This window comes from Lingula anatina, chromosome 5 (genome assembly GCF_051362555.1).
Source record: "Lingula anatina isolate TDL-2025a chromosome 5, LinAna3.0, whole genome shotgun sequence".
Lineage (NCBI taxonomy): Eukaryota > Metazoa > Brachiopoda > Lingulata > Lingulida > Lingulidae > Lingula > Lingula anatina.
The window spans coordinates 2,471,170-2,489,123 of record NC_141771.1 but is presented as its reverse complement, the minus strand read 5'-3'; the positions used below and the strand labels follow the sequence as shown (position 1 = coordinate 2,489,123).

Sequence of the window (17,954 nt, the reverse complement as noted above, 5' to 3'; positions counted from 1 at the left end):
ATGGTCATCAATCCGAGAGTTCTGCTGCAACTGATAGCTGTTGAAATAGTCGTTTCATTGAATGCTGTTAAGGTAGGGACAGACTAGCGGCCCTTAATTTGTGCTTGGCTGCAGATAATTGCCAGAAACTTAGACCCCATTCCCATAGATTTTAGATCGATCTATCCCTGTGGGGAGTCTCACTAGATTACTGTCAGCTTAGCCGGCTTAAGCGTCTGTCCCGCCTACTAAAAGCTGTAAGGGGGTAATTAACTATGGTGCGCGAACGTCTGACTGCAATTTAGCGTGAACCCCCAGGGAGTTAGGTCGATCTAAATCTTAATCTCTGGATCGATCTAAATCTGTGGGAATGCGCCCTAAGGTTGCTCATGGAAATCGGTTATGAACCTTCCCCTTAGCCATATCGCACTAAGTTAATTCCTCGGGGATTCTCGCTAAATTTCATTCAGTTTGAGTGGATTAAAAGTCTGGCACACCCCCTTGTGACTTTGCGGTCCACGATGTTGTTCATGGTGTTTCTGGAGGGCGTGCCAGAAAATTAAGCATTATTACATTTACTGCGCCTTGGCGAGAATCTCTGCTGAGATAGATCGATCCTGCTAGTACAATTAGGTTATGGGAACGCAGTCTTAGATTTTAGTATGAGTTAACACTATTTATACGTGTTTACACTATCAGTATGATGTTTACACTATTAATAATATGTTTTCCGTGAAATAAAGTTTTCATTTAACTGTGGTTGTGGTTTATATATTTGCATGTGTATGTACCGGGGTATGTGTTTCGTATATTATTTACGTATAACCTTGTTAATCCGCAGGAGTCCAATGTGAATTTTACTGTGCACTGGCTTTCTAAGCATAAAGCAGTCTTCGACATCTTTGACGTTAACAAAGACGGTGTGGTAACCAAAGAGGAACACATCGATTTGACAACAGAGCGAGCCAAACGGGTCTTGGAACCTTGGCGGGCTAAGGCCGTGTACGGGATCATGTCCGACTCATATAAAACCTGGTGGTCGAACAAAGACACCAACTATGCAACATCCATAACATTTGAAGAGTTGATCCCAGCTCTCGAGAAGGAAGTCGAGTATACAAGTGAGGCAATCATCCAAAACTGTTGGGATTGGTTTCACACATTTGACCTCGACTGCGATGAGAAGCTGGCGGTAGACGAGTATTCCAAATTCCTTACGGTGTTCCGCAACACAGCCCCCGTTCAAAACGTTTTTAAAGCTATCGACCGAGATGGGAATGGTGTAATAAATGGCAAAGAATTCCTTTACGGATTTCAGCATACATGGTATAACACCAAAGCCAGTTCCGCTGATTTTATTCTAGGTGCTCACCACTGAGGAATTTCGGTGTAAATATAAAGGGGAATTAGATTCATCCTCTTTTCTTAAATATTACATAAATCCTCCTCATGCCATTGCTTTGCCTTTCCATTGTTTTTCCAGTTCCCTGTGCAGTGGTATATAATTCAGGTGCAAGGGTAGGCTATTAAATATTCCTAGCAGGTGTGGAGCTTTCTTTTTCGATTCCCTAGTCAAAGTTGTGCTTATTTATTTAGATATATGTGTGTGTGTGTGTGTGTGTGTGTGCTCTTGTGCACGCATTCTAACCGAGGACACACACCCGCCCGAAACCCACTAACCGAGGACACACCTCCAACCGAGGACGTCCTCGGTTGACATAAGCAGTGGAATGCATAAAGGGGCCCATTTCAAGTTAGGTGGTGAAATTTGACGCTATTCTGAGCCAGTCCTCGGTTATGCTGTATAGCGCGGGCCAAATTCCCGCCACGAGTGTATCAGAAATACTGTCCAACTTTTTGTCTGAAATCGGGCTATACACACGCGTCCTCGGTTGTGCTGTAAAGGGCGGACCAAATTCCGCGTCCTCGGTTGTGCTGTAAAGGGCAGACTAAACTGAAACTATTGTTATATCTCAGATGTCTATATATTCAGTAAGTTCATATTTTTAAACTAAAGGTCTTCTTTATCAAATTAAGCTCTCCTAGGCCGTTACGTAACTACATAACTATCATCGCACTGTACATATTACGGCACGCTTCTTTATTAGTACAACTGACTTGGAGTGGTTTAAATAAAGAAGAACTGTCTGAATTTGTGGCTCACTCGTTAGATCTTAGGACCGACAATCTTTTGAGGGTGCAAGAATTACTCTGAAGTATCAAATAAACGTACCGGTACGTTAATTAATTTTCCAAATTTCTTCCCGCCGGTACGCTCCATTTTCACCCAGTACGCTTATTAATTTTTCAAAAATCTTCCACCCGGTATGTTTATTAAATACATATTGTACCGGTGGGAAATTACACAAGTACAAGTCACGCTTTTTATTTTCTTAAATTGAAGTATAATGAGAAGAAAATTGAGATCTCAACTCATTACCGACTGTTCTACCAACAGCACTGGAAAGTAGGTCAAGCGGAAGTCGCTCTCTGAACACAACAGTACATGCGTCACCTGATTTCAGTTCCTGTAAATAGACGTGCTTTCCCTTCAACAGTGACAACTACTCATGTACATCGATCGAATGATGCAATGTCGCAAGGTGATAGGTACCATGGCCCATAGGAGCCTACGCGTGCGTCTTTTAGACGCCCCTTTACATGAGAAAACGACAAGGCCTATGCCGAGTTCGTCTTTTACTACAGAGCTTTGAGAGCCGAAAATGGCATGGCTGTGTCTCTTTTGCCTCTTACTGAACTCCAGAGATGCGAGATTAACACGACCCATGTCGCGTTTGTCTCTCAAAAGACACTGTTATAAAACATGAAATAGGCATTACGTGTGATTTTCGCAGCTGAATAAGTAGACCCTTATAAACGAAGTTGACGTGACCTTAGAGTCATGTCGCTTTCAACTTTTACAAACCTCCAACAAAATCTATCTCCACACAGACGCGCGCGACATGTACTATTGGACATGGGTCAGTTGAAAGCGACATTAACCTAAATGGCTCATGTTACTTTCAGCCAATTAATTTGAAACAGAAGGACCGTCTTAAAACCCTTTATATTTGAATCCTTGAAAATAAAAATATGAGGCCATATAATTATTACAAGCAATTAGCCACACTGTTAATTATCTAGATAGCACTAAATTATGATGGGATTCAAATGAAAAAAATGTTTTGGGACAGCACAACACTGTTTCAAATTAATTGGATTTGACATATAAGAGTTGGCTGAAAGTAACATGAGCCCTTTAGGTTAATAGGGTTTCAACTGACCCATGTCCAATAGTACATGTCGCGCGCGTCTGTGTGGAGATAGATTTTGTTGGAGGTTTGTAAGAGTTGAAAGCGACATGACTCTCAAGTTACATCAACTTCGTTTATAAGGGTCTCGCAATCTCGCATCTGTGGAGTTCAGTAAGTGGCAAAAGAGACACAGCCATGTCATTTTCGGCTCTCAAAGCTCTGTAGTAAAAGACGAACTCGGCATAGGCCTTGTCGTTTTCGCATGTAAAGGGGCGTCTAAAAGACGCACGCGTAGGCTCCTATGGGCCATGGTAGATAGGATCATATTTATAGCTAAGGAGGTCATTTCAAGTGCAGCAAAGAAGTTGTGCCTGTTTTCAAACGTCAATTATTTCATGCCGATTTATGATTTAAACGATGTTAAATCACATTTCTATGTAAGATAAACCCTTAGGAGTTTACAGGTATGCAAAACGAACCTTACATCTGAGAATAAATTTACTATGAATAACGTCTCCGTATGGCTCTCGGAGGCGGCTTAGGTGCGACATATCTGGGTCTTCGGCCCCTGACGATTATGAAATTTAACTCTTGGCAAATATATATATATATATATATATATATATATATATATATATATATATATATATATATTTATATAAATTAGATATCCCGTTTTTAAGATAAATTATAATACTGAGTGAATTTTACCTGGTGAATTTTTTTTTTTTTTACAATGATCAAAAGCTAGCTTTTTTCTTTCTCTTCTTCTTCTTTACTTTTATTTATTTATTTCATTTTTTTTTTTTTGGGGGGGGGGGAGTGGTGCAAAGGTTTTTTCCACCCAGTACTTTTATTCCATCCAGTACTTTTATTAAATTTCGAGATTTTTTACACCCAGTACTTTTATTCCATCAGTACTTTATTAAATTTTGAGATTTTTTCCACCCAGTACTTTTATTCCATCAGTTCTTTTATTCAATACTTCAGAGTAAATGAAAAGGGTAAATGGATCGTCCGTAAACCCCCTTTACACTGGGGCGGCGTCCTTTGTGCGACCAAGAAACTGGCATCACTGTGGTCGTAGAAAGGAGGTACAAGCATTGCTTTGGTTGAAAAAAATGAATATTTGGTGATTGGCCAGTTGTCAGAAAGTTAAGTATTATAATTTTGTACTCTCAAATGGATCCGTACTACAGGACGCAGAAAGGACGCCGTCCAGTGTAAAGGGCCCCTTAGCTAACTATGAATTAATCTACCCCTGACAGTTTGAAGAAGGCTATGACATTATGAAACATTTATTATTATATAATGGCTCTGCGAACTACAGTCACTTCTTTTCACCTGTAGATCTGACCTGTTTGTTATACACCTGGCTGCTAGAATAAATACTAAATCTAACAACTGAAGTGAAATTATATTTTGAATGGGCCCCTGTCGGTCCATGTCGCTAACACAGAGCACACATATTCATAAACACCGCATTTGCAAGAACCGCTTTGTGAAATAAAAAAAGAAAAAAAAAAGACGCCCCGACAATTACGCGTCCTGATATATAGGCCTACAGTTCGGATATGCACACGGCAAAAACGATTAAGGGACCGTTCCCAGATCCTATCGTACTAACTATGGATCGATCTCTCCCAGAAGGAATGCTATATAAATTGCAATCAACGTAATCGGTGTGATCTGGCCAATTTTACAAAGTTGCTGTTTTTCCCTTTTCTCAGCATAATATTATATGCGATGCAACATTTTAAAGAGAACCGATAGGTCTATTTTCATGAAACTCACAGAACTGATGAATATTAGTTAAACGCAGGTCAAGTTTGAAAATCTTCATAATGGGCTGCTTTTTTTTTTCAGAAAATTTGCTGTTGTTTTTGCTTTTTTCAGCATACATGCAACACTGTAAACACAGTTCAAGGAGAAGCAATAGGTCTATTGTCATGAAACTCACAGAACTGATGATTATTGGTAAAAGGGTTGTCAAGATCAAAAATCGGCATATCCGGGCCATTTTTTGTCAAAAGTTATGCTGTTTTTTTCTGCCATTTTCAGCATATAAGTAACACTGTAAGTACATTTCAGGGAGAACCGATAGGCCTGTTGTCATTAAACTCACAGGAGTGATCAATGTTACCAATATACAAATCAAGTTTGAAAATAGGATTGATTGGTTGAGTTTTGTGGAAGTTGTGCCTTGTTTTGATATATATAAGTGGTTTTCCTCAGATTTGATTGTCAGGCATGTTGACAGTTTCGTTATTGAACTAACAAGATATGTAAATATGTTAGTGTTTGTCTGAAATTTTCTGCATCTTTACAACATTGCTAGTTGATTATATAAATATGACGGTAAACATGTTATCATGTACTGTGTAATACAGTGTCTCAAAATGGAGGCAATTGGGCGATTATTTTCAAAAGTTTTGCATTTTTCTCCTTTTTTCATTGTACATGCAACACTGTAAACACATTTCAAGGAGAACCAATAGGCCTCTTTTCATAAAACTCACAGAACTGATGATTATAAGTAAAAGAATGGTCAAGATTGAAAATCAGCATGACCAGGCCCTTTTCTTTCAAATGTTATGCTGTTTTTTTTTTTTCAGCATATAAGTAACACTGTAAGCACATTTCAGGGAGAACCAATAAGCCTGTTTTCATGAAACTCACAGGAGTAATCAATGTTATCTATATACAAATCAAGTTTAAAAATAAGATTGATTGGTTGAGTTTTGAGGGACTTCAGCTTTTATTTGTATATAAGTGGTTTTCCTCAGATTTGATTGTCAGGCATGTTGACAGTTTCGTTATTGAACTAACTAGATATGTAAATATGTTAGTGTTTGTCTGAAATTTTCTGCATCTTTACAACATTGCTAGTTGATTATATAAATATGACGGTAAACATGTTATCACGTACTGTGTAATACAGTGTCTCAAAATGGAGGAAATGGGGTGATTATTTTCAAAAGTTTTGCATTTTTTTTCTCCTTTTTTCAGTGTACATGCAACACTGTAAACACACTTCAAGGAGAACCAATAGGCCTGTTTTCATGAAACTCAGAGAACTGATGATTATTAGTAAATTAAAAAGAATGATCAAGATTGAAAATCAGCATGACCAGGCCCTTCTCTTTCAAATGTTATGCTGTTTTTTTTCAGCATATATGTAACACTGTAAGCACATTTCAAGGAGAACCAATAAGCCTGTTTTCATGAAACTCACAGAACTGATTATTATGAGTAAAAGAATGGTCAAGATTGAAAATCAGCATGACCAGGCCCTTTTCTTTCAAATTTTATGCAGTTTTTTTTTCAGCATATAAGTAACACTGTAAGCACATTTCAGGGAGAACCGATAGGCCTGTTGTCATTAAACTCACAAGAGTGATCAATGTTATCTATATACAAATCAAATTTAAAAATAAGATAGATTGTGTAACGGATTTTATGTTGGTACTTCAGTCCGTACAGTGTTAAAAGGGATGCGTCATTGTTTTAAAGGTTCAAATCCAAGAAACAAACTGCTGATGTAAAAAGGTTCAAAATGTTTATTAAAATCCAACAAAAAGCAATGTGGTAATAATGCCCACTCTGATATTCAGTTATTGTCTTTAAGTCCACGTTAATTATGTGTCCTTTGGATATATTCAGTTAATGTCCAGTTTTAGTTCTGCATAAACTTCCAATCGGTGGGAGACTGTGACAGCAGTGGCTCCTCTTCTACCGGCCCACAGCTACAAGTGCCAACACGGTGCGCACCTTTGGGAGAGTCTAAGCGGTAGACTTCCCTCCTTCAATCAACGCCTTAGGGTGCTGGCACGGCGCACACCCTCGGGACAGCTTGCTTCCCGTTTTCCAACCAGCCACTTGCCTAGAGTTCCGACACGACCCGGACTCTCCGACCAATCACCTACTTAGCGTTCTGTCACGGCAGAAACCCACGGGAGAGCCCAACTTCCCGTTCTCCGTCCAGCCACCTGCTAAGGGTCCCGACACGGCGTAAACCCTGCGACAAACCACCTGCCTTGGATTCTGTCACGGCACGAACCCACGGGAGAGCCCAACTTCCCGTTCTCCGTCCAGCCACCTGCTAAGGGTCCCGACACAGCGTAAACCCGGCGACACCAACCAACAACTAAGGGTCCCGACTCTGCGTGAACCCTGCGACACCAACCAACTGCTTTTACTACCGCCCCAGTGAACCTGCCAGAGAGAACAAGTCCTCTCAATCGGAACCTCGAGTGTAGCTCTACTGCGTCTGGGTATCTTCACCCAACGAGTGCTTGGCAGCTGAAAATGGGGTGGATGGTGGCTCTTACCCAGGGGGTTTTTGGACAGGGAGAGAACCACTGCTAAACGTGTTTACACTCACGTGTAACTACCGTTTAGCAGAAAAGTCGAGTTTTCTGAAAATCTTCTGAATCTCCGCAATAGATATTTACAGGGCTTATTACAACAGCACTGGTAGATTAAAAAGGAATAAATTATACATTAACTAAGTTTAAATATTCAGCGCATGAGTCAAATGCACTTAAAGGCACTTTTTTTCTGTGTTCACAATAATTTAATTGAATTTTTCATTACAATTGGTTGAGTTCTGAGGGACTTCAGCTTTTATTTGTATATAAGTGGTTTTCCTCAGATTTGATTGTCAGGCATGTTGACAGTTTCGTTATTGAATTAACTAGATATGTAAATATGTTAGTGTTTCTCTGAAATTTTCTGCATCTTTACAACATTGCTAGTTGATTATATAAATATGACGGTAAACATGTTATCATGTACTGTGTAATACAGTGTCTCAAAATGGAGGAAATGGGGTGATTATTTTCAAAAGTTTTGCATTTTTTTCTCCTTTTTTCAGTGTACATGCAACACTGTTAACATATTTCAAGGAGAACCAATAAGCCTGTTTTCATGAAACTCACAGAACTGATGATTATTAGTAAAAGAATGGTCAAGATTGAAAATCAGCAAGACCAGGCCCTTTTCTTTCAAATGTTATGTTTTTTTTTTTCAGCATATATGTAACACTGTAAGCACATTTCAGGGAGAACCAATAACTTAAAGCCTGTTTTCATGAAACTCACAGAACTGATGATTATTAGTAAAAGCATATTAGTAACACTGTAAGCACATTTCAGGGAGAACCGATAGGCCTGTTGTCATTAAACTCACAAGAGTGATCAATGTTATTTATATACAAATCAAATTTAAAAATAAGATTGATTGGTTGAGTTTTGAGGGACTTCAGCTTTTATTTGTATATAAGTGGTTTTCCTCATATTTGATTGTCAGGCATGTAAACAGTCTCATTATTGAATTTACTAGATATGTAAAATGGGTTGTTTGACAATTTCTGCGTCTTGACAATATTGCTAGTTGATTATATAAAAATGGTGGTAAACCTGTTATCTTGTATTGTGTAAAAAAAGTGCCAAAATGGAAATGAACTCGTATCATTGTAGTTTGTCAGATTCAATCATTCACAATGTTCGGAATGGAGGAAATTGGACATTTAAACTTGTTATATTGATATTTTTGCCATCTCAACACTTTCTTTAGTTGATCATGTGAAATGGCAGTAAACTGTATTATTTTATGTAAAAAAGTTAAAAATGGAAAGAAACCCATTTCAGTACAGTGCTCTCTTGTATACATTTAGCATTTTCAAAGTATGACTTTGGAGTTCCATGAACCTGAAAACCTTTGCTAGTCACATTTTCTGAATATTCATGATACTAATATTTTATTATAAAAAATTGATGATCATTATGCTGTTAAGCATTATATAATATTGCATCAAATTGAAAGAAAGCACAATTTTGGGTGCTGCTGGCATGATGTCCTCAATTGTAAAATTGTGTACTGTGCAAGTCTGTATCCAATGGACGACACTTTGTGTTATCAAAATATAAAATTCATGATAATAAAAGAGTGCTAAATAGAAAATAAGCATTATGAAAATAAAATGTTTGAAAACGAATTTCTTTGGTCTTTTATTTTATTTCATCAGTATCCTTTCTTTTCCTAAATTAATTGATGTTTTATCTCATAATCTTCAATTCTAAAAAAGTGGCAAAGCCCAGCATTAAATATTGTATAACTGTTCATTTAATCATCACCTCTGGTGTTATTTTGGAATTTACCTTAAATATGAAAGAATTTCATAAAAATGTGAATTGCTGCAAAGTAACGCTATATAAAATTTGCTTTGCATTAAAAGTACAATCATTATTACATGTAGATGCATGCATGTCCTCGGTTGTAATGTGTAGTGTCTGTCCGTGTGTGTGTCCGTGTGTGTCCTCGGTTAGAATGTAAAATTCTTGTCAGCAAAAAATTAGTTTTTATAAAAAATTAATTTATAACATTCATACTCGAATAGATTTTACCCTAAATTGAATGTTTTTATTTTGATTTAACCAAGGAATAAGATGTCCTCGGTTGTATGGTGTTGTGCTGATGTCCTCGGTTGGTACACATAGACAAGTATGTGTGTGCGCGTGCATTAGTGCGTTCTTGCGGGTTACTGCTTTGTAACTGACAACTGACAGGTTCACTATTTTCAAAGGTACTTATTATCTTGTTTTTAGTTCAATAAGTAATTGGTCAATATCAAATCCTTTCTCAATTAATGACTTCCAACGTTTACAACGTATTAAAAATATTGCTGTTTGTTTCTAAATTTAAAATGACAATCACATCATGCCTACAATCCTTTGATCCATTTCGTTTTAAAGCATTTGAAAAAGGAGATTGAAGATGTCCTTTCGTCAATTATACAACTGAATCTTGTGCATTTAAATGACTTGTATTGAAGTAGCATTTGAAAGAAATGAACTGTCATATAGTCTAAAATTCAATTTCGTAAATATTGGTTTCATGGCTTGTATTTTAAATTGCACGGTCTATTGAACACATTAAAAATTAATACTATAGCAATAATAACAATAATAATTATTATTATCGTCTGTAAGTCTCAATAGCTGTCAATCTCTTAAAATATATTATATTTGAAGTGAAACGTAAATAGGTTTGATGATTATATTCTTTATGACAAAAAATAGTAAATAAAGCTTTGCACTAGGAATCTAAGCGTGTTTCCAAACCTATCTGCCTATGTACATCTATCAAATACTGTCAACAGGCGCCATTTAATAATAATAATAATAATAATAATAATAATAATAATAATAATAATAATTTATTGTCATATTTATACAAATATAAAATGAAAATGAAACATGCATAAATTTTCGTTGTCATTGAAGCCCATATTGCAATGTAAGTCCTTGATTACATTTAAAGAAAAAGGTGTTCAACTTGTAAATTTGGCGACGATAGGGGATGTACATTGGAATACGGGATTTGAAAAAACTTAGAACTTGAGAAAAAGCTGGTGAGTTGTTGTCTATTAATTTGAAACCTTCCAAAGCTTCAAGAATAATTGTGCATGAAATGTTTATTACTTAAATTTCATTGTTACGCGCTGCCAATTTAACACTTACCTCTTGAGTTACAGTAAAAAAAGAAAGGCCTGGGAGGAACTTGACGATTGGCGCCACTATATTTGTTTTCTGAGAAGGCTACGCGCAGCTACACATCGGACCATAAGCGAAACCGTGTTCCTCATTAACTTATTGGAAGTTAGATTTCAATTATTTAATTTTTTTCCTGATTTTTTAATTGTGCCGTATTTTCGAATGTTCCTCTTTTTCTTTAATAATATATTAATAATAGTAATATATTTATTTAAAGTCTAAAATCCATAAAATATGTTCTGTAGACTTTACAAAATTAAAAAACAAAAAAAAAAAAAAAAAAACAAAAAAAAAAAAAAAAGTTAAGATGAATTGAATTAATCAAATTATGACCTAAGAGTCTGAGTTAAGATAATGATGTCCAGTTAATATTTCCGAGTTATAAAATATTCTTTAATAAAATTTGTTAAAAAGGTAAGTTTCTAAAGCTTTTTTTAAAATCCTCCACTGAGCTAATGCTTCTCAAGTCCAAAGGTAATTTATTCCACTCACGTGGTGCCGCGTACTGGAATGATTTTTCACCAAAATATTTCAGTCTTGCATTCTGTGGTTTTAGTAATAATTGATCCTTAGATCTTAAGGTACGATTTGGTGTGTAATGAGATACAAGTTCACAAATAAAATCTGGTGCAAGTCCATAAAAAGCCGCATGAGCATGAGTTAAAAGTTTGCCAGTGAAGTTGTTTTAATATCGGTGTCATGTGATTCTCTATAGAATTTCGGGTAAGAAGACGTGCTGATATATTTTGAATGCGTTGGACTTTCTTTGTTCTTTCTATGCCGCATCCATAGAGCAAGGAGTTACAGTAATCAAGCCTTGATGTTACTAGGGCATGCATGAATGATCGTGGCAGTGGCAGAATCTGTTAAATTATTTCGTAGGGAACTGATGTTTTTTATGTAATACAAACAAGATTTTTTCACATCGGCTCTCACTTTTCACTTCCTATTGTAGAAGAACATACTCAGTCGAGCAAAATAAAATATAGTACATGTGTATTCAGAGCTTTGTCCAGCTTCCAAACTTTTCTGATAGACCAAGGTGTACGATCAATGTCGTAAATAAAAAAGGACGTGTACCCCTTGCAAAATATAGAAAAAAGTCACTCAAAATGATATTCATATCTAAAAGGGATAAACATTTGACCATGCAGCAAACACAGAAGGGAGTTTTGACCCTCAGGGTTTTTAGAAGTTTAAGTTTATCCAAAAAATTAATTGCACGTCATTTTGGCACCATGGCATGATCGAAACGCGTGGACTGCGTTGTCCAATACTAAGATATGACTTTGATCCTCTTTAATTATGGTCAGTCCAGAATACGAATAAATATCATTTGCTTTTTACTTTTGTCTGTAACATTTTGCTGATTGCAGTAGTTGTAACACCTTTTTGGTGTGAGAGCTGCATACGATATATGGCATTAGGTAGAATAGATTATTAAAAAGTCGCGTTCTCCAAAACAAATATGTGAATTTGATTCTCTATAATTAGTCAGTTGAACAATCTTCCAGAATATTAATAAATATCATCTGTTTATGACTTTTTATTGTAACATTTCACGGATTGCCGTAGGGTAATGCTACTTTGGTATTGGAGTAACATGAGACGTATCGTATTGGGCTGAATAGATATATTTTAACCTTCAAATGCAATTCTGTTGATAAAATGCTACTCACTTAACGTGTATTCGAGTCTGCAGTAACATCTATACATTTATTCCAGAATGTAAAAAGCCACAATAACTTAGCATCGTTTTTGTCCTGGCAGCCCACATGACAATTAAGTTCCATGTTTACATTTTGAAATAAAGAAATGTTCAACTTGCAATGGTAAAATTGAAAAAGGGATGCATATCTAAATACGGGATAGCTGTTATTACATTGAAGGCAATGAAACATTCTTGGGTCTTCAACAGTTTGATATATCAGACAAAATACTGCCGCATTAGAAGAGTTGAAAAACCAAACGGTAAGGCACGTGATGCGCGTTTCGCAGTCTGCTCGTGTTCAAAACACACCTTGACAAAGTGTCTGGATACGTGTAAACATTTTCTTTTGTTTTGTTTGACACGGGTTTATTTTTGAACATTACACGTGTGTTTGGGCATTCCCTGTCTCGTGTGGACTGAAAAGCATTTCGTTGATTTACGTGACAATTTTAACTTGACAACCCGCGTGAAAATGTAGTTGTGTTTACATTAAAGGGATAATAACTCTTCGCTTTGGCAAAAAAAAAAAAAAAAAAAAAAAAAAAAAAAAAAAAAAAATTCCTGGAGTAAACAACAAATTTCCCATACTTAACAGTGGTTAATGAACCCATTTTTACATTCAAAGTTAGACCCAGTTTTTTTTTTCTTTGCAGTTTTTTTTGGAATATTTTTGTTATGTGAAGGGCTACCTTGCATTGTAAATGTGGATAATAGAGATGAGTTTGAAAAGAATGAAGAGCAATCATTTATTCAGTATTAACTTAAAATAGGCGCAGCTTTAAGGATTAATATCTCATAGGACTCCAAGGCACATTTTTCTATAACTGGATTGGAATTTACTACGATTACCGGAGACGAAGGTCACGGACATACCAAGAGACTCAAGGAAAGAAGTTCTGAAAAAAAAAAATGATAATTATTATAATTATAATAATAATGTAATCTCATGACAAATTTCACAAGAAATGTAGATGTCCAGAAAATGAAATCTGTGTAAACAAGAAATATCAGTGGTCAAATACCACTAAAAGCACTAGAATATAATTTGTTTTGTCTTTTTTTCACTTGACAACCCGCATGAAAATGTAGTTCTGTGTTTACATTATATGAAAAAAACATTACAGCTAGAAAAACTGGAAATATGGTATCATCGTCTTTTCGCTATAAAACACCGTTGTATCTTCAACAAAACAGCAGTACTGCAACACAACGGATCCGACAAGGCACGATTCAAAGAGAAGAGTAGGACACTATGGTAAGTCGATTCTAGGACAATTTCCCCCCGGACAATTCCCCCCCGGACTATTCCCCCCGGACAATTCCCCCCCGGACAATTCCCCCCCGGACGATCCCCCCCCAAGAAATATATATTTATATACAAATATAAAGTAGAAAGTGTAAAGTTTAAAACATTTCATCTATTTTATTAACATTTTTAGTGTGATAATATAACTTCACCATGAAACAAATTATTTTATAACAAATTCCCTTTTCATTGAGTACAAGTACAGGAAGATTTATTAAGTATCTAATGGAAGTATTACCACCTATCCTTCAGGTAAAAGTGGGGTAAACAGATGAACAGGTAAACAGATATTTTATAAATATTTTAGTGTGGTGGGTGGTGGGTGGTGGTCAAGCAATTAAAAGTGACAAATAGTCACAGGGATACCTGGAGAAGCGAGAAAATCTGTTTACCCCACCTCTCCCTAGAGATGCAGCTTGATTCAAGACTTACTGAATCAAGGGGGGGGGGGAGAAATAAAGCAATTAAAAGTAACAGTTAATTCATCAAAGGGCTACCTGGATGAGTGAGATCATCTGTTTACCCCTTCTTTACCTGGAGATATATATTCTTTGATCAGATTTGTAATAAAATGTTCTGTACTTCTATCTCGAAAATTTCATGTACTTGAACTCCAAGAAAATAAATTGTTTAATAGAATTAATATTATCTATCCTTGATTTGCATCATCACACTAAGAAATATTCAAAAATGGGTGAAAAGAACTTTGAACTTTGTATTCTTTACTTTATATTTGTATATAAATATATATATTCTTTGGGGGGGAATCGTCCGGGGGGGAATTGTCCTGGGGGGGAATTGTCCGGGGGGGAATTGTCCGGGGGGAATAGTCCGGGGGGGAATTGTCCGGGGGGGAATTGTCCTGATACCTGGTAAGTCATATAAACAACGTCGGTAGTCAAATTGATATTTTCTATTTACATTTCTCTTGTTCACAGACTGGGTAGAGAGAGATCTAGTTGATAACAGTGCATACGAATCAAATTTCGGTCATCGAGTCTGCTGAGGACAAAAAATTGGTAAAGCAGATATACCAGACGACACAGTGGTAGTGAGTGAGGGGGGAAGGGAGGGTGGCACTTGCTAGACTTTTGTGTTGTGCATATATATATTTTTTCAGAAACCTCGCCAGGGTAAAATTATAAAAATGTCAGCTATGAAGCACAGAGTCACGCTGCTGTTGGTGACGGTGGGAAGCATTGCCTATACTTTTGGTGTAAAGGTAGGTCCACACAGGTGTCCTGCTATTAAACCTTGTCTGAAAGCCATTGCCAAAAGCTAAAGGATCATAGAAAAATGGTCTATAAGAACATTATTACATTACATACTTTAAATCATATCAGACTGCAATGTGTGAACTTGAAAATCAATTTACTCCTAGCATAGGTGAAACCGTCTTTGACATAAACATGTAAGATTTAAGACCTATATAACGACAATATTTTTTGGAGATTTTTTAAAATTGTACTGAATTTACGGTGAGATACCTCTTATTTTTCGTCTCCCGCAGGACTCCAAGGAACATTTTACTAAGCACTGGATTGTTAAGTTTAAGTCGTTCTTTGACCACAGTGACGTCAATGGAGACGGAGTAGTCACTAAAGAGGAATACATCGATGCAACAACAGAGAGAGCTAGAAAGGTCTTGGAATCCTGGAGAGCTAAGGCCGTGTATGGTATTATGTCCAAAATGTATCTATATTGGTGGTCTAACGCAAACACAAACTATAAGACATCCATGACGTTCGAGGAATGGTTTCCAGCCATAGAGAAGGAACTCGGCAATTCAAGGGAAGAGGTCTTCCGGGACTCCTGGGATTGGTTTTACACGTTTGACCTCGACTGTGATGAAAAAATGACGGTAGATGAGTATTCCAACTTCCTTTATGTAATCGGCAACACGGCCCCTGTCCAAGACATATTTAAAGTCATTGACCATGATGACAATGGTATTCTTGATGGTGAAGAATTCACAAACGCATTCCATCATGCATTTTTTGACCAAAATGCCAATCCCGATGAAATTATATTTGGCTCCCGAAAAATGACGATATGAGGTAAAATGAAGAAGCAGTCGGGTCGTCAAGTTTTTGCCTTAAGCTAGCTCATAACTTTTTTGCTTTTTAAATATGTCACTGCTTTGCTGATTACTCTCTGTACTTTATTTGAAGAATTCATTGATAATACTGTTATGTTACACTTTAGGCATAATAGGCTGTTAAGTGCAGCTTTTGACTTTGGTTTACTATCAGATATATCTAGGTGGAATGTTTCTCTTTTTTCTATGAACTTCTGGTTTTAGTGCTGCTCATTCAGTGGGGCAATATACAATATATGTATGCATAGTTTTGTTCAGTTGTAATTAATTCCTATTTTAAACTCAGTTCTAAAAGACCAATGCTTACGAACAATGAAGTAGCTCAAAACGGACGTGTTCCCCTCTTGAAATTTAGAAAAGTGACACAAAATTAAATTCACAAATGAACGGGATACTGTTTGGCCATAAAGTGAACACAGCAGAGAGCTTTAACCCTCAGGACTGTCAGAAGTTTGACTTTATCCAAACTATTAAGTCTAAGTCCTTTAGGTACCATGCCCAAATCTACATGTGTGGATTGTATTCTCCAAAATTAATATGTGACTTTGATTCTCTCTATAAAAGGTCAGTCGAGCAGACTTCAGGAATATGCATTAATAGCATTTGTTAATAACTTTTTTTGTTATACTTTGCCGTAGGGATAATGGTATTGGGGTTACAAATGATGTAGGGTATTAAGTGGAATAGATATGTTTAAACCTATATACACTATTCTTTCGACAAAATGCTACTCACTAAACCTATAATCGAGTCTTCAGTCACATCTGCACATATAGTCTAGAATGTATGAAGTCACAATAACTAATTAGCATCTTTGTTGTCCTGTCCGTGTTCACATTTGAAAAAAAAAATTCAACTTGCAAAATTGACAATGGTAAGGAATGCACATTTAAATACGGGATAGCTGTTATCACACTAAAGGCAAGATTACATAATTATACTTAACCAGACATTATTCCTTCCAAGTCGGACAAAACATTTCAGTATTCAAAGAGTCAAAATATCAACTGGTAAGGTACGTGTAGTGAGTTTCGCAGTCCTAGTGTGTTCAAAACACACCTTGGCACCTTGGATACTTGTGATTAGTGAATGTAGTTTTGAACGATTCCCACCTAACCTGCCTACCACTGAAATGTCTTTATAATTGTAATATTAAAATATTTAAATGACATCCCATTGTAAAAGGGATATACATTTGATTGTGCCTTTTTGATCAGACAATTAGGTTGTTCTGAATGTACCATTCATAAGACAGAATAAATTTAAAAGCCTGCATAAATATAGGCGAGTGGGATGGGTTCTTCTATTCAGGGGATCCTTAGCAAAATGCTGAGATGTGGCTTTGAATGTGTACTGACAAAACAACAAAGGGGCTAATTAGTTATGGTGTTATGACTGTCATTGATCGTGTGATGGGGTGAGGGATTGGTGATCGGTCTTGTACTGCTACACGGACATGCCTATAAAGGGTATAGTTTCAGGGCCTTTTATTTCAAATAAATTGATAATAAAGACCTATTTAACAAGAATTTAGACTAATATTTTAGACTAACATTTATAAATTAAAATCGGTGCACCTCTACGGATTTATATCTCATAGGACTCCAAGGCACATTTTACTAAACACTCTCTTGCATAATTTATAAGGATTTAGAACTGGATTGGAGTATACTACGAATGCCGGATACTAAGTCACGGTCATACCAAGAGATACAAGGGAAGTGGCTTTGTATAATAATAATATAGTCTCAAGACAAATTTCACGAGAAATGATGTCTAGAAGACGTAAACTGTGTAAATAAGAAATATCAGTGAACAAACACTGCTAAAAACGCTAGCATATAATTTGTTTTGTCTTTTGTCACTTGAAAACCAGCATGAAAATGTAGTTCTGTGTTTACATTATATGACAAAACTTTACAGCTAGAAAAACTGGACGCATAGGGGGACTTAAATATTAAATAATTAAATGTGGTATCACCACCGTCTCTTTTGCTATAAAACACCATTGGATCTTCATCAAAACACCAGTACTGCTACATAACGCATC

The 17,954-nt window shown here is 36.3% G+C and overlaps 1 protein-coding gene across 1 annotated transcript; it reads left to right on the top strand.

Annotated features, from left to right (window-relative positions):
- Nucleotides 1-1,357, top strand: LOC106172797 (clytin-like). The gene is made up of 2 exons (XM_013553699.2): nucleotides 1-72; nucleotides 821-1,357. Exons 1-2 carry the CDS (start codon nucleotides 1-3, stop codon nucleotides 1,355-1,357), a joined length of 609 nt encoding a protein of 202 aa, XP_013409153.2.
- Nucleotides 1,358-17,954: the final 16,597 nt, after the last annotated feature.